The 23,875-nt window shown below is 49.8% G+C and overlaps 1 protein-coding gene across 1 annotated transcript in view; it reads right to left on the reverse strand.

The window, feature by feature from the left end:
• The window catches only part of LOC138422865 (sodium/glucose cotransporter 1-like), a 49,663-nt gene extending 26,079 nt beyond the window's left edge, over positions 1-23,584 (reverse strand). The window contains exons 1-7 of the mRNA XM_069558413.1: positions 23,360-23,584; positions 18,989-19,060; positions 15,832-15,936; positions 14,328-14,387; positions 7,018-7,122; positions 5,496-5,601; positions 4,388-4,468 (exon numbers count right to left, since the gene is read on the reverse strand). Coding sequence (XP_069414514.1) covers positions 4,388-4,468; positions 5,496-5,601; positions 7,018-7,122; positions 14,328-14,387; positions 15,832-15,936; positions 18,989-19,060; positions 23,360-23,476 — 646 coding nt within the window. The 5' untranslated portion in view covers positions 23,477-23,584. The remainder of the gene's footprint in view (positions 1-4,387; positions 4,469-5,495; positions 5,602-7,017; positions 7,123-14,327; positions 14,388-15,831; positions 15,937-18,988; positions 19,061-23,359) is intronic.
• Between the last annotated feature and the right edge of the window lie 291 nt (positions 23,585-23,875).

Genomic DNA, 23,875 nt, shown 5'->3' on the forward strand with positions numbered 1-23,875 from the left:
GATTCATTTTCCTGCAATCCCAGCAAAATACTTGTGAGACTTCATGTTTGGGATTCTCCTCAGTGCTCCAAGCATTTCTTCCTCCATATCCTAACCAGTGTAAAACCTTATTCTTAAATAAAAATGTCTTAAAAGGCACTAAAACACACATAATCCCACCTACATAACTGAAAAACACCTTGAGAGAGTGAAAGTCGCTTAGTCGGGTCTGACTCTTTGCGACCCCAGGGATTAGAGTCCATGGGATTCTCCAGGCCAGAATACTGGAGTGGGTAGCCTTTCCCTCCTCCAGGGGATCTTCCCGACCCAGGGCTTTGGCATAATAGGCCAAGTTCCTCGGAATTTTGAAATGGATCCCGAGTCATTTGGAGTCAAGACTAGTCAATGAAAGATACTGAGTGACTATGAAGTGAGTAAGACACCTCCCGGCATTTCTAAAAACAATTTCCACGTGGATTTTTAAGAGGTGAGCTACAAAGCCACCTAGATATTAGAAGAAAACAGGAAAAGTATCTTTTATGACCTTGGGTGAGGGAGTAGGACATTCTTAAACAAAGCACAGAAAGAAAAGAGAGGTTGATAAATGTGATGCTAAATTTTCAAATTTATATAAAGGATGGAAACCAAATAAAAAATTTGTTAGACTGAAACAAGAAATCGGCACCATATATGAAGGATTCACACCTCAAAGGCCAAGGAAAACTGTTGGAAAGAAATACGTCAGTGAACGTGAATGTGAAATTCACAGAGCAGGAAGTACAGATGGCCATTAAGTGTGTGAAAGGATGCTCAGCCTCACTGGTGTCCGGAGAATTCAAATTGAAACAAAAATGAGATCCTTTCACGCCCTTTCGCCTATTAGGCCTATTTTTATTATTTTTAAACTTTATTTATTTCTTTGGCTGTACTGGGTCTTAGTTGCGGTACGCGTGGTCTTTTTAGTTGCTGCATGTGGGGTCTAGTTCCCTGACCTGGCCCCTGCACTCAGGGTGGAGAGTGTCAGCCCCTGGGCTGCCAGGGAAGTCCCTGGGCCTATTTTCAAAAAGACTGAAGACATCAGGTGTTAGATGGGAGGTTAGGAAACACACATTCTCATACATTTCTGAAAATGCAGTTAAAACTGCCACTTAGGAGAGGAATTGAGGGGTTTCTTGACAAATCCAGGAATGCAAGGGTAACACTCAAAACCAAGTTAACGTAATGTGCTACGTTAACAGAGAAGGGAAAAAAATAACCTGATCACCTAAGCAGATGTGGAAAAAACAAATATGTTTCCACTGTTCAAAACCTGCTCATTATAATCTTAGCAAGCTAGGAACAGAAGGGAACTTTGTTAGTATGACAAAAAGTATCTACCAAAAAAGTTACAGCAAATATTTAATGGTAGAACAGCCAAAGCTTTACTGCTAAATTAGAAGAGAGACAGGGAGGCTGGGGCCTTCCCCCTGCTATGTATGTCCTCGCCAGTGTAATGAGGCAAGAAAAAGACACAAACGGTATAAAGTTTGGAAAAGAAGGAAACAAAAAGTCAACTCTCCTCCTGGGGGCTGGATGCAGAGTGCGTTCACTTGGTGATGCTTGCCCTCACTACCTACTGTCATCCGTGCCCTTTTCAAAGAGAAGTTAATACCAAACACAGCGCAGACACAGTAGGTCTCCATCTGCTGACATGAAAATCCGCCTAAGAAAGAGCTCCGGGGTGAACACACATGCGGACGTTCCCGTCCTGTGAGATGCGCACCCCCAGACGCACACATTCGCACAGACGCGCGCACACACACACACACACACACACACCCCTCACTTTGTGTTTCGCGTCACTGCACTTTGTAGATGTCGCGCTGCTTGTTTGCTTGTGTTTTGCAAACTGAAGGTCTGGGGCTGCCCTGCAAGAAGCAAGTCCCTCAGTGCCGTCTTTCTAACAGCACTGGTTTTAGATTAAGGCATGCACCTCGGCTTTAGATATGATACTACCGTACACTGAATACAGCACTGCGCTCCAGTGTAAACGCAGCTCTCTTATGTACTGGGAAACCAAAAACCTTGTGTGACTTGCTCTGCGGCGGCATTCGCTTCATCGCTGTAACCTGGAGCCAAACCACTCTCTCTCCAAGGTCTGCCTGTACGCTACCTCTGGAAGGATATACACAAACCTTAGGACACTGGTTGGCTCTGGGGAGTCACGCCGAGAAACTGAGCGCTAAGCATTTCACCTGGAACGCTTCTCCTTTGTTCGCCTTGTGTGCGCATGCATACACGCGTGCTCAGCTGCTTCAGGCATGTCCGGCTCTTTGCGACCCTATGGGCGCTAGCCCGCAAGGCTCCGCTGTCCGTGGGATTCTCTAGGCAAGAATGCTGCAGTAGGTTGCCAGGCCCTGCTCCGGGGGATCTTTCCAACCCAGGGCTTGAACCTGCGCCTCTTATGTCTCCTACATGGGCAGGCAGATTCTTTGCCATTAGTGCCACCCAGGCCGCCCGCCTTGTGTATACACTAATTAAAAGTGAAAAAAGCTGTATATGCATCAGTTCCCACAGCGACTGGTTTGAAGACAACATTCATTTGTAACTACAAATTTTTGTGTATTTTAAAAAGAAAACAAGCCCCACAACAGTTTACTTATCAGAAGAACTAGCATGGATACCCCAATTAAAAAAAAAAACAAAAAACATTACATTTCTCAGAAAATGTCACAGTCTGTTTGGGCTGATGCAACAAAACACCAGATAGTGGGTGGCTTACTTCCCACAGTTCTGGAGGCTGGGACTCCAAGCTCGAGGTGCTGACCGACTAGGTGCTGTCCACGTCCTCAGGTGGCAGAAAGGACGAGGGAGCTCTCTGGGGTCTCTTTCACAACAGTACTAAAGCCATTCATACAGGATCCTCCCTCAAGAACCAACCACCTCCCAATACCATCACATTGGAGGCTAGGATTTCAACTTATGAATTCTGGGGGGATAGAAAAATTCAGACTGTAACAGTAAATGATACATAATTATTTAGAGATATAACTCCTAACATTAAATGGATTATTCTACCTGCCCCCAAAGTTTAACTGGATATCATTGTCAAGTATTGGGATGGTCCTGGCAGATTTTAATAAAGTTTACATTTAATACTAGCACACGAAGAAACACAGTGACTTAAAGAGTATTTTATGGTTTATAATTCTGTCACTCAAATCGGCCATTCCTTCCCAGATCCTTTTCAGACTCCCTGGAACATGCCTGAAGCGTGTTCTGTGTCCCAGAAGCACGGTGCTGAGTAAAGCTCAGGGAGCCCTAATGCTTCCCGAATGGGGAGACTGTGGTTTGTGACTCTGCGGGCCTACATGTTCTCCTCCTGTGGGCTCAGTAATCTGCTCTATGGAACCATAATCCTTCAACTCAACTCAGGTATCAGTTCAGTAATTTTCCAGTACCTGAGCCCAGAGCTTTTCCTTCTAAGTTTCTGCAAGACAAAGCTACGACCCACCGCCAAGCTCAGTAAGGCTCCCCCAGCCAGTGGGTAAGGCACCGTAAGAGGCTGTTTGTGTATCAGGGGCTTTCGTGCTCGAGGGATGTGGCTCGGAGTTCTACTCTTTTGGTGTGTTTCATCAGCAAGTTATTAAACTGAGTAACTTGCCTTCCTTATCAGTCAACTAAGGACAATAAAAACAGCAAGGCCTCCTGGTTCTGTGACGGTTAAATGAGACAGGACAGACAAACCCCTGCCTGGCACCTGGTTCTCAGCTCGTATCAGCTGCCACCCTCGCTCGTGGCACTAAGCACCTACTGTGGGCATCAAACTACGCACTGTGTGAAGGGTATGATGGCTCTGGCTCTCAGAAGCTCTAGACCTGGGGGCGTGACTTATTTCTGTAACGCAATGAACCATCAAGTAAGCACCCACAGAGCACGTCACGCTGGAAGCAAGCAGGCGCCATGTCGCGGGGTCGTGATGCACGTCCAGAGAACGAGGGTGCAGAGGTGTGGCAGTCATGGAGCCACAGGTTTGGCAGCTATGGCACAGGTGTGGCAGTCATGGAGCCACAGGTTTGGGGCGGGTGTTCCGCTGACCCTGACGGACAGGTCTAACTCAATGGACAGAAGGAGAGGGGCTTCCGACGGAGAGGAAGGGCATGGCTCAGAGCGGGGCCAAGCATGCTGGGCCGCTCCTGACTGCTGCTCAGAGCCCGGGGTCTGCGGTCACGCCCTGCTCCTCGACTCCTCTTTCTCCACGAGCAGAAGTTTCCACCCCAGGTGGTCAGCATGACCTCAGACAATGCTCACCCACGGGTCCTGAGGGCCTCAGTCCCGTCTGTGAGAGGACGGTGCTGAAATGGCCCCAGGCAGTGGCCAGAGCCCCCCAACCCCACTGTGGTGCCCAGAAGCCTCTAGATTTACTCACCATAGACCATTAAGAAGACAGAGCCCAGAACCATGAAGCTGGCGTGTAAGATGTCAGTGTAAACCACGGCTGCAAAGCCACCTGCACGGGCGAGGGAGGCGCGAGGGAGTCACTGCGCGTGCCGCGCGCACACGCGTGTCCCCGTCCCCACACCCAGCTCCTTCCTCGGTTCAGCGGGCCTGGCTGCCCTCTATGCTGAGGCCAGGCGAGTGCTGTTCTTCCCCCTTGAACAGCCTCTGTGACCTGCTGCTGGAGTCTTACTCTGCCTAGCTATATCCCAATTGCCTTTTACTCCCATTTTCTGGATGAAAATCTGGTAGTTTTCCTAAGCAAAAAAGTATACAGGTCTTCCCCGCTTTGACGGGGTTACATCATGAGAAACTCACTGTTAAGCTGAAGGGATCACTAGACTGAAAATGCATTTTCTGTGCCTCAGCCCCGGACATCACAGCTTAGCCCTGCCCGCCTTGAATGAGCTCAGAACATACGCACTAGCCTACAGCCGGGCAGAGTCACTGCCACACCTACTTTATCATGACATGTTGGCATCTCGGGCAATTTACCGAAGACCATGCTGCAGACTGTCTGGGCAGAGGATGGCTGCCCCCCCCCGCCATGGTCTTGTGGTTGACGGGGAGTGGCTGCCACCCAGGACCATGGCCGTATCACGTCACGCGCTGTTAACCCAAGATGGAATCAATATTAAGAATTGAAATGTCCACCTAAAAGGTCTCATCCGATGGCCTGCCCAGGTCACCAGGCAACCAGGACGACCTGAAGCGGGCACCTCCCTTCTCCCCGTCTGCACCCCCGCCCCGTCATCCCACAGCCTGGGGCATCAGGCCGGCCCCACCCCAAACACAGCCACTGCCAGCCCTGCCCAGGCCCCTGGAGAGCCCCTGCCAGCCTGATGACATTTCCAGGAGCAGGGCACCACTCGGGCAGCCCTGCCTCGCTTTCCAGTATTCAGCTCTCTCAGGCCTCAGCAATATGACTTGCAGTCTCAGGGAAAGTGCAGAAGCGGGACCTATCTCACTGTCTTCGGGTCTCCACTAAGAAGCAGAAGTTTTGTTCAATACAAACACCTGTGGGGTTCGAGTGACCTCACCTGTGATGGAGTATATGCCGGTAACTGACAGCAAAACCACGGAGGCCAGGTAAACGTCCAGCCCCAGCACCAGCCTCATGAACACGGCGCCCGTGCAGATCTCCACCTGAAATGAGTCCAGAGGCAGTGGCTGCACTTCTGCTTCCCAGGAAGACCCTGATCTCAGAGGCCTTCTCCAGCCATCAGGCCTGCTGCCTCCCCAGTGGACACTAGGGGGGCCTCTCCACGTTCTGCTGGGCGGCATGGCTGGTGGCCGTGAGTTCAGCCAAGGGCAGCACTTTTAAGGCTTGGGCTAATCCAGTTAATGCAACTTAGCCTCTTCCTGATTGGAGCCCCAGAGTGGGGAGCGTGCTCAGAGAGCGGGCTTTTTCCACAGTTCCACCAGTGGGGCAGGCAGAGTGGACAGCTTACTAGGACTGGCGAGCTTTTTCTGTAAAGGGAAGATGCTGAACGCTGTGGGCTTTGTGAGACATAGGCTGTTTCTGGTTTTTACGACCATTTTTAGCTCAAGCGCTATACACAGCAGACCTCTCGGCTGACGGCCTGCGGGTGGCTCTGCTGAGCGTGGGCTGTGCTTTCGCTGACCCTGCAGCGTGTGCACTCCACTTGCTGGCTAACCTGCTGCCCTGCCCCTCTGGTCACCACCCCCAGGGGCACGATCAGCAGAGGTCTTCCCAACATATCCGTGCACACACGGTGGACACTCAGCAGGGTTCAGAGGGCCCTAGGGTTACCGAACTCAGCCAGTCCTCAACGGGGACTCCCTCCTAAGGAGGGAGGCAGACCACCAGATGGGCAGTTTCCATGCAGTGCGGCGAGCGACACTCATTCAGCCACTCAAAGAGCACTTCTCTCAGTGTTTCTGTGCCAACTGTGTTCTCAGCAAGCTTCCGGCCCCAGAGCTGGCTGGGAAGGCAGGGAGCAAGCCAGGCAAGGCCTAGGGGCTCGAGAAGCTCATCCCGGAGTGCAGACAGACAGGAAGGAAGGAAACAGACCAATCTTCTGTGGTGGCATGTATTAGGAAACAGAAACAGGAGAACAGACGGGGGGCCCCAAGGGAGGCCGCTCCAGGGAGGTGAAATTGGAAAGGTCTGGGGGAAGAACATTCCAGACATGGTGCGGAGCAGGTGTCAGGGGCTTCCAGTGGGAATAAGCTCGTAGGATCTGAAAACCAGTACGGGAAGGAGACCACGTCAGAGGCCCGGAAGGCCTCACAGGTCACGGCTGGGGGTTCCGGTCTCTGTGAGGGTGGACGGACGTGGACTGGTTGAAGGAGGGGGGGCGCCTCCGGGGGACACGACGGGAACAAGCCCAAGGTTCTCTGGGGACACAGGCTCGGGAGGCAGAGGAGGTGCTCTGCCATTTACCTTGTGTAGTAGCTATTTTCTCTCCGCTTTAGTTTAGACAGCGGAGGCCGACATGTAACTTAGGCAGCCCCAGAGTAAACTCCTGGGGCACACCTGGTCCTGCCTATCGATTTCTCTGTGCTTCCCTTCCGTGGACTCGCCTTCACACAACTCACCGAGATCTTACTGAAGATACAGATGAGCAAGTACAGAACGGCGAGGAGGAGCTGGATCCGGTAGCCACCAAACCTCTTCCTCAAGTATCTGGGCAGCGTCACTACCTGAAGAACGTAAGGGAAGCCCGCGTGAGGCAGAGGGCTCACAGAGTGCTGGCGGGCACGGAGACACAGCCCAGCAGTCTCAGGTGCTCCACACGAACACCTGCTAAGGCGCGGGGTATCAGGGAGGAGAGGCGATACCGCGGTCTTCAAGAAGCTTGGAATCTAGCTACTGTCCAGTCTTTGGAAAGCGGAAGTAATGACGTTGTCTATGATGACAAATGACTTTCGTGACATAATCACACAGCAAAATCAAATGTTTTATCAGATACTACAAATATACCACGTTGTTGAGAGACACACACGAACTGACTCCACAGCTCTCCCAGCCCCCCGTGCTCGCGCTGCTGGTGTGCATGCGGGTGTCCAGAACCATCCTGCTCATTTCTGCCTCCACCACCTCACGCTGCGTGTGCCCAGGGGCAGCAGCACCCCCCTCGCTCAGCAGACGCCTGGCCCCAAGCACAGCGGCTCACGAAGGTAAAGGCACCCCCGGCAATGAGTGTCCTCCTATGCGCTCACCCCTCTGCTTCACACGTGCGCGTCCCGGCTGCTCCCTGTAGCCCTGGCTGGGGGTGTGACACCCGCAGCTTCTACTCGCTTCCCCTCCGCCTGGTCCTCAATCACGCCTGACGCACTCCGCTGACTTTCCCAGTCAGCCCCAAGCCGCCCCACACCCAGGGCCGCCAGCACAGGTATGGCGCAGCGGCTCCCAGAGAGACACACTGCCGTGCAGCCCCAGGGCTGGAAGCGTGGTGTCCAGGGGCCAGTTCCCCTGGGCCACGAGGAAGGACGGGCCCGGCCCCTGCCCTCAGCTGGCGGAGGCGCCTCCCCGCGTCTGCCCAGCCGCCCCTCTGGACGCATCTGTGTGCAACGTCCTCTTCTCATAAAGTCATGCTGAATTAGGACCCACCCTCACGACCTCATTCTAACTCAATTTCTGCTTTAAAGACCCATCTCGAAAGACGTCACAGTCCAGTCGCAATCTAATTTCAAGCGTTAGACTGCAAGGCAAACCAAGCCTTTCACGATTTTCATGCCCTCTCCACAGGTATTTCAAATGCTTAAGTCTTATGAGGCATGGTTTACACACAGTAAAATAATCCCATTTTAAAATCTGAGGAGTTTGGGTAAATGTACACGGTTGTGTGGTCACCACGACACTCAAGATATAAGGCGTTTCCAGTGCCCCTCAAAGCCCCCGACGGTGTGAGTCTGGGACCCTCTGCACCCCTGATCCTGGATATCCAGCTCACCTTCCCTGGAGCGCAAATCCTGTCCAGCTACTTTCCCCTGCTGCCACGCCCTGTAGGTCAGCGCGCTGGCACCTGACTCCTTAGGGCCACCGAGTACCATGCTGCGGGCTGTCTGTCCATCCCCCTACAATTCAGGTTATGTCTAGGTTCGGCCATTAGACCAGAACTTCCTGTACAGTCTGGGTGTGGACCTGACCATGTCTCTGGGGTTGGGGGAAGTGCCACACTCAGGAACAGGGCAGCTGGGTCCTAAGGCGTAACTGGGCAAGAAACTGCCACCCTAGAGTTCTCTCTGGAAAGGCAGGGGGTCCCCGAAGCTCCACAGCCTCTTCTGCTCTCAACACATCAGCCCTCTTTATCTCAGCGGGTCAGTGTGTCTATGTGGGATCCTAAGTAGCATTTCCCTAACAATCAGTGAGCGTGAACATCCTTTCATGTCATCATCTGTCATTTGTAAGGTGGAATGTAGGGTGAAATGCTGTCTTGTTACAAATTATGAGTTTTTTTTAAAAAAAATGTGTATATTCAGGACACAAGTGTTTCATTATGAATCATTTCAGTTCAGTTCAGTCGATCAGTTGTGTCCGACTCTTTGCGACCCCATGAACCGCAGCACGCCAGGCCTCCCTGTCCATCACCAACTCTGGGAGTCCACCCAAACCCATGTCCATCGAGTCGGTGATGCCATCCAGCCATCTCACGCCCTGTAGTCCCCTTCTCCTCCCGCCCCCGATCCCTCACAGCATCAGGGTCTTTTCCGACGAGTCAGCTCTTCGCACGAGGAACGTGTTCTATAAATATTCCTCCGCAGTCTTGACTTCTCATTTTCTTAAAAATCTCTTTCAAAGAGTTAAAGTTTAAAATTATTCTTTGAAGTCCAATATATCAATTTCTCCCCTTACGGTTTGTGTAAGAAACCAATAACCTTCATTATTTTCCTTGCAATGGTTCTTTTTTTTTTAATTTTTATTTTTACTTTATTTTACTTTACAATACTGTATTGGTTTTGCCATACATTGACATGAATCCACCACGAGTGTACATGCGATCCCAAACATGAACCCCCCTCCCACCTCCCTCCCCACATCCCTCTGGGTCATCCCCGTGCACCAGCCCTAAGCATGCTGTATCGTGCATCAGACATAGACTGGCGATTCGATTCTTACATGATAGTATACATGTTTCAATGCCATTCTCCCAAATCATCCCATCCTCTCCCTCTCCCTCTGAGTCCAAAAGTCCACTATACACATCTGTGTCTTTTTTGCTGTCTTGCACACAGGGTCATCATTGCCATCTTTCTAAATTCCATATATATGTGTTAGTATACTGTATTGGTGTTTTTCTTTCTGGCTTACTTCACACTGTATAATCGGCTCCAGTTTCATCCATCTCATCAGAACTGATTCAAATGTATTCTTTTTAATGGCTGAGTAATACTCCATTGTGTATATGTACCACAGCTTTCTTATCCATTCATCTGCTAGTGGACATCTAGGTTGTTTCCATGTCCTGGCTATTATAAACAGTGCTGCGATGAACATTGGGGTACATGTGTCTCTTTCAATTCTGGTTTCCTCGGTGTGTATGCCCAGCAGTGGGATTGCTGGGTCATAAGGTAGTTCTATTTGCAATTTTTTAAGGAATCTCCACACTGTTCTCCATAGTGGCTGTACTAGTTTGCATTCCCACCAACAGTGTAGGAGGGTTCCCTTTTCTCCACACCCTCTCCAGCATTTATTGCTTGCAGATTTTTGGATTGCAGACATTCTGACTGGTATGAAGTGGTACCTCATTGTGGTTTTGATTTGCATTTCTCTAATAATGAGTGATATTGAGCATCTTTTCATGTGTTTGTTAGCCATCCGTATGTCTTCTTTGGAGAAATGTCTATTTAGTTCTTTGGCCCATTTTTTGATTGGGTCATTTATTTTTCTGGAAAAGACTCCACCAGAAAATTACTAGAGCTAATCAATGAATATAGTAAAGTTGCAGGATATAAAATCAACACACAGAAATCCCTTGCATTCCTATACACGAATAATGAGAAAGTAGAAAAAGAAATTAAGGAAACAATTCCATTCACCATTGCAACGAAAAGAATAAAATACTTAGGAATATATCTACCTAAAGAAACTAAAGATCTATATATAGAAAACTATAAAACACTGATGAAAGAAATCAAAGAGGACACTAATAGATGGAGAAATATACCATGTTCATGGATCGGAAGAATCAATATAGTGAAAATGAGTATACTACCCAAAGCAATTTACAAATTCAATGCAATCCCTATCAAGCTACCAGCCATATTTTTCACAGAACTAGAACAAACAATTTCAAGATTTGTATGGAAATACAAAAAACCTCGAATAGCCAAAGCAATCTTGAGAAAGAAGAATGGAACTGGAGGAATCAACTTGCCTGACTTCAGGCTCTACTACAAAGCCATGGTCATCAAGACAGTATGGTACTGGCACAAAGACAGAAATATAGATCAATGGAACAAAATAGAAAGCCCAGAGATAAATCCACACACATATGGACACCTTATCTTTGACAAAGGAGGCAAGACTATACAATGGAGTAAAGACAATCTCTTTAACAAGTGGTGCTGGGAAAACTGGTCAACCACTTGTAAAAGAATGAAACTAGATCACTTTCTAACACCGCACATGAAAATAAACTCAAAATGGATTAAAGATCTAAATGTAAGACCAGAAACTATAAAACTCCTAGGGGAGAACATAGGCAAAACACTCTCAGACATAAATCACAGCAGGATCCTCTATGATCCACCTCCCAGAATTCTGGAAGTAAAAGCAAAAATAAACAAATGGGATCTAATTAAAATTAAAAGCTTCTGCACAACAAAGGAAAATATAAGCAAGGTGAAAAGACAGCCTTCTGAATGGGAGAAAATAGTAGCAAATGAAACAACTGACAACTAATCTCAAAAATATACAAGCAATGGTTCTTTTTTAAATTGATGTATAAATGACATATAACCTTATATGGGTTTCAAGTGTACAACATAATGTTTCAATATTTGTATATATTTCATCTTCACTTTTATTTTGACCACACAACTTGCAGGGTCTTAGTTCCCAGACTAGGGACTGAACCTGGCCCCTGGGCAAGGAAAGCATAGAGTCCTAACCACTGAACCTGCTGGGCATAGAATTTGGGGTTGACAGCTTTTTCTTCCTCTCGGCACCTGACCGTCACTCTGCTGTTTTCCGGCCTCCGCTCTTCTGAGCAGAAGGCGTCTATCGAGCGTGTCGCTGCCCCCCTGCGTGCCCTGCTGAGGTTTTCCCTCGCCGGTTTCAGTGTCCCCTTCATCTCCGCTCCAGCATCTTCACTCTGCCGTGCCCGTGCGTGTAGCTTCCTTTCTGTTTACTCTATCTGGTGTTGGTTAAGCTGCTGAATCTGTAAACTAACATTTTCACCAGAGGAGATATTTCCAGGTATTATTTCTTCAAATGATGTTTGGGGTTAAAATTTGGGGGGCACCTATGAGCGCCATGATCTTGGTGAGTCAAGTCTTTGCTTAGTTCGGGAAGTTCTCAGTCTGTAAGCAGCCTTTCTGCCTGCTTCTGCCTCTCTTCTCCCGGGGCTCCAGGAGCATGCTGACCGTTTCTGTGATGGCGTCCCATCGTTCACAGGGGCTTTCTTCAGTTTTCATTCCCTTCCCTTCGCTCTCCTCTGACTGAGTGTGCGTTCTCAGTTGCCAAGTCGTGTCTGACTCTGGGACCCCAGGGACTGCAGTCTTGCCAGGCTCCTCTGTCTATGGGATTTCCCAGGCAAGAATACTGGAGTGGGTTGCTATTTCCCCCTCCAGGGGATCTTCCTGACCCAGGGATGGAACCCACACCTCCTGTGTCTCTGGCACTGGCAGGCAGATTCTTTGCCCCTGGCCTCTTGGGAAGCTGCTTCCCCCTGACTGGATAATTTCAAGTGGCCGGTCGCTGAGCTCACAGAGTCTTTCTTCTGCTTCGCTAAGTCTGCTGAAGATGCTTTCAACTGCAGTTTTCACTTCATTCACTGCAATCTTCAGTCCAGAATTTCCATTTGGTTATTTTTATGATTCTTCTCTCTGTTGAGCGAATTTCCTTTATGTGCTGTTTTCTTGATCCTGCTGAACTGTCTTTCTGTGCTTTCTTGTGGCTCACTGAGTTGCCTTCAGATGACCACCTTGAGCTCTCTACGGGGCAGGTCTTTGGGGTCCGTCAGCGTTAGGCTATCGGACTCCTCGGGTGCCGTCACGTGTTCCTGACTGCTCCTGTTCCTTGTGGTCTTGGGCTGCTGTCTCTGCACTGAGGCAGCGGTCAGCAGCTCGTTCCCCTGACTGCTTCTGGAGAGAGACACCTCCCATGAGTCCTGCTAGGGCTTCTGAGACTTCCTCAGACCTTGTCTGTGGACGCACTGGCCTCTCACGCCCTCCTTGATCCTACAAGGCCAGGCTGTGTGCTGAGAGCCTTCCCGAGGGTGGGCTGAACGCCCCTCTGTGGCTTTCCCAGCTCCACAGGTCAGGCTGGTTTTCTGCACGTGCCACCAGCTTTCCGCCGGGGCTCAGCACACTGCCACTGGGGATAAGCAGAGGGAGCGGGCTGACGAGTGGAGGCATACGCGGGCGATGCACGCAGCACGGCAGGGGTGTCTGTGGGCAGCTGGGGAGATCTGCAGGTGAGGAGCCCACAGCCGCTTGCTGGCAGTCTTCCTGGTAAGAGTCCGCGAGGGAGCTTTGGGCTCCTCTGATGCCGTCTGACGGCCCTGGGAGCTGCTCTCCAAGTCGCTACCCGAGCCCTGGGCACGCAGCACACTGCGCACTCTGGAGGGAGGGAGAGCCGAGCTGCTGGCAGCGCTGCATGGCCGGTGCAGCCGAGCACGTCCACGCGCTCCCTCCCCCCACGGGAGAAGCCGCAGGCTGGGCCGCGCTCTCCTGGCACAGAGCTCTGCCACCTTGGGGTCGGGGGTGGCGACATGGGTAAAGTGGACCTGCCCGTCTCACCCTCTTCAGTGCATCCAGCCTGGGATATTCTTTTCCAAAAGCATGACTCCTGTACTTCCACGAAGGCCCCCGTCTGTGGTTGCCGTCTAAAGTGGATTCTCCGACAGAAAGCTCTGCCTACCACGCTGGTGGCATCGCTCCAGGCACCCCTGTGGACGTTGGCCCCGGACCTCTCTTCTCTGTCCCCTCTCAGCCAGGCGCTGACACGGCTTTGTCCCCTTATCTCTTGTGTACACTCCAGAATCAGCCTGTCCAGTTCCTCACACATCCTCTTTTGGATTTAGGGAGAACTAAGGAGATCAGCCCTGGGATTTCTTTGGAAGGAATGATGCTAAAGCTGAAACTCCAGTACTTTGGCCACCTCATGTGAAGAGTTGACTCATTGGAAAAGACTCTGATGCTGGGAGGGATTGGGGGCAGGAGGAGAAGGGGACGACAGAGGATGAGATGGCTGGATGGCATCACGGACTCGATGGACCTGAGTCTGAGTGAACTCCGGGAGTTGGTGATGGACAGGGAGGCCTGGCGTGCTGTGATTCATGGGGTCGCAAAGAGTCGGACACGACTGAGCGACTGAACTGAACTGAACACTGTTAGTTCTAACAACATTGTCAGACTGCTGTCTTCCAGTTGTTAACAGAGTTGTTCCCTTCATTAATTTACGTCTTATTTTTTTAACAAAGTTTTAAAATGTTTTCTATAAAAGCCTTCAAAGGGGAACCCTTGAATAAGGTCCAGAATGAAACACTAGCAGTTACTGGCTACTGTTTATCCATGTCAGCTGATATTATTTCAGGCATTTCTTAGGATTTAGGGATGTCGGTACAAGAATCAAAAGACTGAGAAGTTTAACTTGTTCTCTAAAATGTTTTTATGTACAACTATAATATTTGTCAGAAAAAATACTGCAGAGCCCAGACTAACTGATCATGGATACTCACCCCAGACTTCATGTAAACAGGGGAAAACACCCAGCCAAGAGCACAGAGGATGAACGCAGCCTGAAACCAAGGAGAGAAGAGCAATCACGTCAGCGTCCCATCTCGACCAGGCTCTTAAAGGGGCGGCAAACTGGGCTACTGACTGTCTTGAGCCCAATAAATGCATCACTACTGGGAACCTTGCAAACAACAGCCTAAGAATAGACCCTCTAGGAGAACAAAATTAACTTACAGGCACTTGAGCTTTGCCTATGAAGGTGCACTCTTAATTTTTTCGGGGTCGGGGGGTTGTGTTTAACTAAGCCAATTTTCAAGGTATTTATTAAAATTTATGTTTCCTTAGCTCTAGGTAGGATCAAAGATAACTGATCATTAAACAAAGAAATATAGGTTGAAAAAAATCAGAATTTAAATCAAAATTTACACAAGTTATTGAAATTAAGTAATACACTTTGCTTCGGCTTTCTTTACGAAGAAGAGGTAAGCTGAATATAAGGAGATGCTAGTAAATTCTGAGAGGTAAACTGTGGTAAAGACCAGGGCTCCTTCTTAGGTTTGGAGCTGACTCTGTTAGAAGTGTTATTTCTTTTTGTAATCTACCAGGAGAAAGATGAGACCCAGAAAGAGGGAGCTTTCTGATTGATAAAAAAGGTCAGGTGATTTATATAGATATAGGTTAATTAACCCAAAACTTATAAATTCACTTATAATTTAGGTGAACAAACTCTACATCCTACAACAAATATATCCATATCCCACAGATTAAAAATAAATAATCCATTTTATAAGTTTTATAGTTGAAACTGGTATTCACAGATCAGTTAGGAGTTTTATAGTAATCACTTGAAAAAGAACTCAGCTGACCCTGTTAATGTACAGCTGACCAACTCCCACATAGGGGAAAATCTGCATAATGCTGAATCTGCCTCAAAAACAAACTGAGAAATGACTCACCCAAGGGTGAAGCTGAAAGAGTTTGGACAGAATCAGGACTCAAACCCTAGTTCTTTTGATTCCACATACGGTGATCTCTAATCAAACACAAACTCGTCCCCACTTAAGTCAATTTAAAGATCTGTGAAATGAAAATACAGGTACTGTATTTACGGGAAAAGATCTGTAAGTGGACCAGCATAGTTTAAACGTGTGCTGTTCAAGGGTCAATTGTATACTGGAAATGTATATAGACAGACAAATACACACACACATATACACATGTGCCTGTGTGCATATACACGGATGTTTATGTTTGCATACATCTGTTACTATGATCCTACCTGACTAGTCTCCTAACTGTATTCCCATGGTCCCTGGAATAAAAACACTCTCTTTCTCTCTATTACTTTACTAAGGAGAATGAAAACCAGCACAATCTTTTTGAGAAATGAAAGGCTTGGTTCCTCTCTTCCATGACTTCCCAAGGAGTCTTGTACATTCACTCAGGCCTCTCTGAATTTCATCTGGACAGAAGTGGAGGCTCGCTGCCACCAAAGGCACTACTCACGTTCCACTCGAAGGCCCCAACAGCGATCCCTGAAGACACCCCTTTTCCAGCCAGACCCATAAAGTGGCCAGTGCCAATATTTGAGGCAAAAAGAAAAGCACCTATCTGAAAATCAAAAGACAGTTACAGGTCAGAACTCTTACCCAACTCCAAAAACCAATTTTCACAAATGTGACCTCAAACTGAATTCCACAGTTCCTCAAAAGAGATTACACCTTGGGCAGAATTCCCATTTGTATTTTTTCTATACTGAAGCCTCACCGAAAATTAGAAGCCAAGTGAAAACAGGGATGAAGTGAAAAAAGCCGCACCGCCCTTCTTATGTTGCCCTAACCCCACTGACTTACTTGCAACTGCAGAAATATTAGCTGGAGTATAACCTCATACAACTGACCTGACTATAAGGGAATGGTTAAAATACTAAGGCAGTGAATGTGACGAAATACAGTGTAGCCTACGGACAGACTAAAGGAGCTCTATGCAGTGACGCAAATAAGGGAAGCAGCGTGTGTAACAGAATCTCATCCAAACGCCTGTGTGCACGGGCACTTGCGCACATGCGCGTTTGCGTGCAGACGGTGTGACTCTGGCCGCACATGCACAAGAAATACTTTTGGGGGCTAGAATCACTGCTATAGGAATAGAATAGGGAGAACATTTCAAGTTCTATGATTGGATTTTGACTTTGTGTGTGTTTTTTTTAACAGCCAGCATCTGTTACTTTCAAAATAAAAAATCCCAGAGGCATTTAAAATGAACAAAATCCCTCCTAAACCAATAATAGCTTTTTAGTTGAGTAGAGATAGCCATAAAAATCCAAACCCAAATACTGTGCTGTGTTTGACAGAAGATCCCTGAAAACCAAATTATTAAGAGGGGCTGAAAATAACAAGGCTTTTAGGTAAAAACAAAAAAAGCACTGACAAAGCTACCCTGAGATAAAGCGGCGTTCAATACCAAGAGCGCTAACTACGGCCGGGGCTTAGCGGCGCTCAATACCAAGAGCGCTAACTACGACCGGGGCTTAGCGGCGTTCAATACCAAGAGCGCTAACTACGGCCGGGGCTTAGCGGCGCTCAATACCAAGAGCGCTAACTATGGCCGGGGCTTAGCGGCGTTCAATACCAAGAGCGCTAACTATGACCGGGGGTTGCTGGTTTCTTTAAACCACGAAATGTAGAATGCACCAGTTAAGACACAGCTGAGAACACACAGGCGCCAAACATCTTAGCAGCAACGAATAGAAGGCAAAACCTTAGGAGAGGCACCTAATTACTCAAGGAGTTACTTTTACTTGCTATCTTTATCATAATAATGAAAAACTACATACGGTTCAAATTGCCCAAAAATATGGTACATAAATAGCGGACTGTCCATATGACATACCACTATGCAACTGTGTATAAAAGTCTATCTATCTACCAACATTTATAAAGACTCAGGGAGACCTTAGTACATTATTAAATGAAAGTGTTAGTCACAGAGTCCTGTCCAACTCTTTGTGACCCCATGGACTGAAGCCTGCCAGGCTCCTTTGTCCATGGGATTCTCCAGCCAAGAATACTGGAGTGGGATGCCATTCCCTTCTCCAGTTAAATGAAAAGGTATGCTAAAAAGTCATCATTTATTAATTAACTATAAATAAATGTCCACTGCGAACTATGTGCCAGGCAGCATTGCAAGTACCAGACATTAGTGAGCAGACAGCTCCTTGCCCTCATGAAGCTAACAGCCTGTTATACAAGAGTCTAAGCAGAATAAAGTAGGGGTGATTCTGCAGCACAGTGGCCAGCGGTAAGCAGTAAACTCCTAAAGAAGGAGAAGGCAGGAAGGCAGCCAGGGAGCGCTGAGCAGCGGGCGGGCGGGGCTGGCCTTCCTGAGGAGGGCTGAGGGCAGCCCAGGGCGCTGCGAGAGGGAACCTCCAGACAGGAGCAGCAGAGTCAGAGCCCCTGAGGGAGGAGCTTGGCGAACCTCTCAAGGCCAAGGAGGTAAGGAGGTGCGGGCCATCCATCTGCGGCCTGACAGACTGGCTTCCATTCTGGGGGCCACAGGAAACCCCAGAGGGCCGCAAGCAGCAAGGCGGCATGCCCTACCCCTTGGCTGCCTTGTTGAGGCTGGGTGTGGAGGAGCGTAGGTGGAAGGAGAGGGTCCAGAGAGAAGCTGTTACAATGAACCCGCATGAAGCATGATGAGAAGCGGTCAGATTTCAAATCTGTGCTCTAAACGTAGTTGCAGGACTTCCTGATGGACTAGAAGATGGGGCGAGAGAGAATGGAGAGTCTGACGCGACTCCCCGCGCGTCAGCCTGAGCAGCTAGAGGGCTGACGCTGCCCTTCAGGGACAAGAGACGGCGCGGCGGGGGGGCAACTGCGCAGAGAACGTGTCGTGTGCAGTGGCTGGCAGGCCTTTCAAGGGAGGGGCCAGATGGGCAGAGGGACCCAGGACTGGAGTTTTGGCAGCGAGCTGGGGCCTGCCAGCACTCCAGCAAGTGGTCTCGAATGCCACGCCCCAGGTGGAGTGTACCTGCAGTGTTAAGAAGCCAGGGGGTGGGAAGGACGCAGCCAGGGGGCCTCGAATGAGTAGCTGGTGAAGCAGCAGGGAAGGTGGGAAGCCCAGAGGCAACAGGGGGCAGGAGGGGGCCCTGAGTGTCAGTCTCACCCCCACGGAGCCAGGTAAGAGGAGGCCTGAGCACCAACCCAGGAATAAGCCTCATGGAGGCCCCGATGAGAGCAATGCGTACCCACGGGGCATTCACTGCCTGAGTAGAGGTATGAAAGAAAGAAAGCTGGAGTGGCAAGACTATTCTTTTATTGCAGTGCCTTTTAATAGCGCCATACCACAGCTTATTCATTAGGCAGTAACTCTGAGAATGAAAACAGGAGTCCCATCCAACGCCCACTCTGCTCCGTGCACTTCAGAGAGCAGGGCGCGCTCCACCTGCTCTGGGCCCCAGACCAGAGCAAGGCTCCGTACCTCCCAGGCACCTAGAGAGCCAAGGGAGCCCTTATGCAAGACACTGCCTGGGGGCTAAGGGAACTACTAATGCACTGGCTTTCCTGATTTCGCGACTTCAAATCACGCGGGGTGAAAGGCATCTACAGGAGAGCCATAAACAGATCCACGCGCAGCTCCGCAGGGACCACACGGGGCTGCTCACCTGCCACCACACCAGGTTCCGTCCAGCCAGGAAGAAGTCCTCCGCCGTCCCACGGCTGCACGACACGATGACCTTAAGATGGGGTGGGGGGAGGCCAAGCAACCAGTGATGACCTTCGTTTACAGGTCAATGTCCTCTGCAGAGATCCCATTCCCCTCTTGGTTTTGTCTGTTCGTTTAGGAACAGAAGTCTGCCCACTGAGTTAGAGGAGGGCCCGTGGTCCCTCCCAGCTGTGAGACTGCACGGGCTTTCCCATTTCTTTACACTCCTGTGAAAACCATATTGCTTTATTCCCCCCCTCCGCCCCGCCCCAAATGGTTAACCAGTGTTGTGGTTCCCATCAGAGTCTGGGAGATGAGTGGCGTGCAAATGCCTTAACCGACTGGGAATGGAGAAGGTGAACACAGCCCAGCTTCTTCCAGGAGGGCAGTCACGCTGCCAAGATTACGGTGTCCTCGCCACATACCCAGAGGCTCTCTTCTCCGATTCCTAGCTCTGATCATCAGACTCCAATATGGTCAAGGGACAAGCCCAGGCTTTCCTGGATTGCCCAAAGCAGCAGGACCCAAGGATGACCGCTGGCTGACAAAAACGCATTTCCGTGGAAAGAGTGAACTTATGACAGCCATCCAGAGTATCTGCATTATAGCCAAGTCCCCTCACATCACCAAAGAAAAACTCTCTAAGTCAGGCACTTGAAGCCAGTCTCATTCGTCCATCCACTAAGTGCTAATCAAGAGCCTGTGATGCCAGAGCTGGCCTTCCTAAGGAAGGCATCAGCAGGGTGCAGGGACATGTGCCTTAGAACTTTTAGAAGGAATTTACAAAATGTTCTAAGACAAATAAAATCACTGTCTCTTTCCATTAGAGAAAGAACCAGACAGGAAGAGAGGAGGTCCTGGGAAGAACGTGGTTACACACAACCATGGCCCCTTCCTTCCTCCCCGCCCTCCTTCTAGAATGATCCACGGACCACAGCAGGAGGGCTGCTGGGGTGGGAGGTGCATTCACCACTGTCTCAAAGATCCCAGGCTGAGACTGATAACAGGGACAAACAAACAAATATGCAAATTTTTCCCCCTTAAGCATCTTAAAGGACCCAAGACACCAGCAACAAAGACAAGCTTTCCCTGTGGGGCTTCATGGACAGAAGCTGATGGATGATTTCAGAAAGGAGCAAATGTGGCCAATTCCTATCAGTAAAGAAAAGGGTGGTTTACTTAATAACCAGAAGAAAATAAAGCTCGGGTCTTCCATCACATTGTATACAAAAGCAAATTCCAGATGTTCAAGAGATTTAAATACCTGTAAAAATCCATAAAATATAAGAAGAAATTTAGAATAATATTTGTATATCCTTGGAGTGGGGAAACTTTCCTGAGCAACCAGGAATGAAATCGAGATGTAAGAGAAAGGAGAGGTATTTGATTTACTGAAGTGTCAGAAAGATGCCAGTAACAGTCTAGACCAAGGGTTCTCAACCCCACCCTCCAAGAGACACCTGGCATTGTCTGGAGATAATTCTGGCTGCGAAGGGGTAGGGGTTGGGGTGCTTCTAAGCATCCTATAGTACGCAGGAAAGACCTCCACAACAAGGAGTTATCTGGTCCCACACGTCAGTAGTCCTGAGGCTGAGAACCGCTGGCCTAAAAAATGATAGTTTGGGAAAAACAGATTAGCCAACTCAAAAGACAGACAAGCTGATAAATGCAAGGTTGAACAACCCAATTCAAAAATGGGCACATGACCTGGCTATTCACAGAAGAAGAAAATCAGTGGACAACAAGCTCGCGAGGAGATGGTCAGCTTCACAGGAGGTGGAGTCTAGAAAGTGCAAGGCAAAGCTGTTATCACCGTTCATCAGCCTGCCCCCACCTCCTTCCCAAAATCAAAGCAGAAGCAACACACCAGGTCAGCGAGAGCTTGGGGCAAGGGTGTGCCCATGTGCTATGTAGCAATTCCGATTTCAGGAATCCATGCTACACAGATTAAAAGCACGACACGCTAAAAACTACAACCCGGCAATATCCTCGGTGTCGGTGAGTAGGAAGAGCTGAATCTCACACATTTGTCTGGCTATCGTACAACTGATACAGACACGAGCTAGATCTCCAGTTATAGCCCAGAAGCACTTCACGTCGTGTGGTAAGGGGGAGAAGCAAGCTGCAGAGTCCTGTGTATGACATGACCACATTGTTTGTAAAACCAAAATGCAAAAACTACCTATGTGTCTGTGGTGCTGTTTAGGCGCTAAGTCATGTCCAGCTCTTTGGGACGCCATGGACTCTGGCTCGCCAGGCTCCTCTGTCCATGGGTTCTCCAGACAATACTAGAGTGGGCTCCCACTTCCCTTTCAGGGATGTGTCACTGAGAAAGGGGAGGAGAAACACATGGCCCCTGGGGATCTCGGGGGCTGGGGAAGGATGAGGAGAGCAGTAACTGCTTCTGACAGCTAATGAATCTTTTTACTTCTTACAATTAACATGTGATTAAAAACAATATATGAATTTTTAAGAGGACCAAAGGAAAAATAACAATGCAGAGAAGGAAAAAGATGGAAGCATTCTGGACAACAGCGCATGCTTTTGGGCCCCTAGCGGAACAAAAGGAACAGCAGGTTTCCTTTGGAAGCGTCCAGATGGTTCACAGGTCCTCTGAGCTTGGCCAGACCTCCCCCAGCTGGGCCCAGAAGAAAACTGGGTGGGGCTTCCTAATTAAGGGCAGCTGGGGGAAGGGCCCCAAACAACTGCCCACTGCCTGGAGCCCAGCCGAGGCTGCCCAGGAGGATGCTTCTCACGTGCGAGTGTGCTCAGTCATGTCCGACTCTTTGTGACCCCATGGACTGTAGCCCACCAGGCTCCTCTGTCCATGCGAGTTTCCCAGGCAAGAATACTGGAGTGGATTGCCATTTCCTACTCCAGGGGATCTTCCCGACCCAGGGATCAAACCCTCATCTCTCGCATCTCCTGCACTGGCAGGGCAGAATCTTTAGCACTGTGCCACCTGGAATGTTTCCCATAACGGAAGCCAATTTAGAAAAAAAAAAATCATTCATTTGAATGATCTAGATAAATCTCAGACTTCTTTCCACTTGGAAGAGATAAAAAACATTCTCTTAAGAAGATGAAGACCATATTTCCATTACTCTGTCTGCCCACTCACACAGCATGGTGAGCCCTCAAGAGACTGCCCAAAGATCCCGCTTGGAAGGGTCAGATTCTGCACACTAAGATCCTGCTCATAACCTCATGAAGCACTCCGCTTAAAGGTCACATAGGCAGAAAAGCTCCAGCTGGGAGGGAGAGGCCCAGAATGAAATCTCCCCCCCCCCCCCCATCAGCAAAGAGTGACATTGCCACCAGGTACTCCCGCTCATAAAGCAGGCCAGGGAGAGGCTTCTGATGGCTAACAGCTTAGCCATACCAGGACCAAAGCCAGAGCCTTCTGCCCTGCCCTCTGACCTTTTGCTGTCTGGCTCTGAGGGTATATCTTCGGGACATCTCTGTGAGTGCTTACAAGTTAAGCAAGGAGCCGACTCATCGGAAAAGACTTTGATGCTGGGAAAGGCTGAAGGCAAAAGGAGCAGGGGGCAGCAGAGGACGCGATGGTTAGACAGCAACACTGACTAAATGGACATGAACTGGAGCAAATTCCGAGGGAGAGGAGCTCGGCATGCTGTAGTCCACAGTGTCACGAAGAGTCGGACACGACTTAGTGACTGAACAGGTGAAACGCTAGCAGGCAGATGGCAGTACCACAGACCCAGGACCAACCTATGAAGAGAACCTTACGCTCGAGTATGTAAGCGCTCAATTCAAATTCAGTGGAATACTTAGGGCCCTGAAACACACGTGACCTCTGAGGTTTTGCCAGCTAGGGCCTCTGCATGGTTACCCTCATGCCTCAGGAAGGGGCAGCTCTAGGTTCAAAGCTGCACGCCATCATTCCCTGTGGTTACTCAGCCTCCTCAAACCTGTTTTTCCTCATCTGTGACCCACAGCCTGGTTATGCGGTTGTGCCAAGCTTAAAGCCCTCAAAACCCAACCCAGCCCTGCAGGGGCCTGTGGCCACTACTGGGCAGCGGTCACTACTGCGACCGTCACAACAGCAACTCCGTATTACACGCAGCGTGGGTGCCAGGCCGTGCGCACTGGTCCATCTGACCTGTTTATTTGGGCGGGTGGGTAGGGAAGATGGGCTTGGACTTCCTTGGAAGATCGGCTGCACAGGGATGCTGGAGAGTTCCCGGCAAAGGGCTGCGCAGGAGCAGGACAAGAGGGGGGCGAGGGGGGACCAGGGGACAGGCAGGGGAGGGTCGGGAACTGGCCTGGGGTTCAGCCCTCCCCTCCCCCCACTCCAGGCCCCACTTACCCACAGCGCGATGCCCAGAACCAACAGGAAGTACAACACTATCACCAGGACGTCCAGGGTACTGATGGAGGTGAAGAGCTGAGCCGTCCAGCCGAAGCCCTGCCAAGCGGACACCATGGTGGTGCCTCCCGGCGAGAGAGCACCACCCGCTGACCGAAGGTCGCAACGGCCTCAGTGGGGCTCTGGCGACTCGGCCGCGGGGCACGCTGGGAAGGGCCGCGGGGCACGCTGGGAAGGGCCGCGGGGCAGCCTGGGCGTTCCGGCAGGCCCCGCGCGGCCCGATTCCTACTTTCTGGAGGCCGCTCTTTGAGGGCAGCCCGTTGACTGCCGGTCCAGGCACAGCGCCGTCCGTCTGGTCGCCAGGATCGCTCCGCCCTGGACCGAGAGCTGGTCATGGGGTGGGGCTGGCTCAAGGCTACCGAGCCGCATGGAGCCTGGGGTGGTGGAAACCAGCAACACCCCTCCTGTCTTTATTTACCATTTCGACCTTCTGTTCCTTGTGGGTTTGGGACATTG

This window comes from Ovis canadensis, chromosome 17, assembly GCF_042477335.2.
Source record: "Ovis canadensis isolate MfBH-ARS-UI-01 breed Bighorn chromosome 17, ARS-UI_OviCan_v2, whole genome shotgun sequence".
In the NCBI taxonomy this organism is placed as follows: Eukaryota; Metazoa; Chordata; class Mammalia; order Artiodactyla; family Bovidae; genus Ovis; species Ovis canadensis.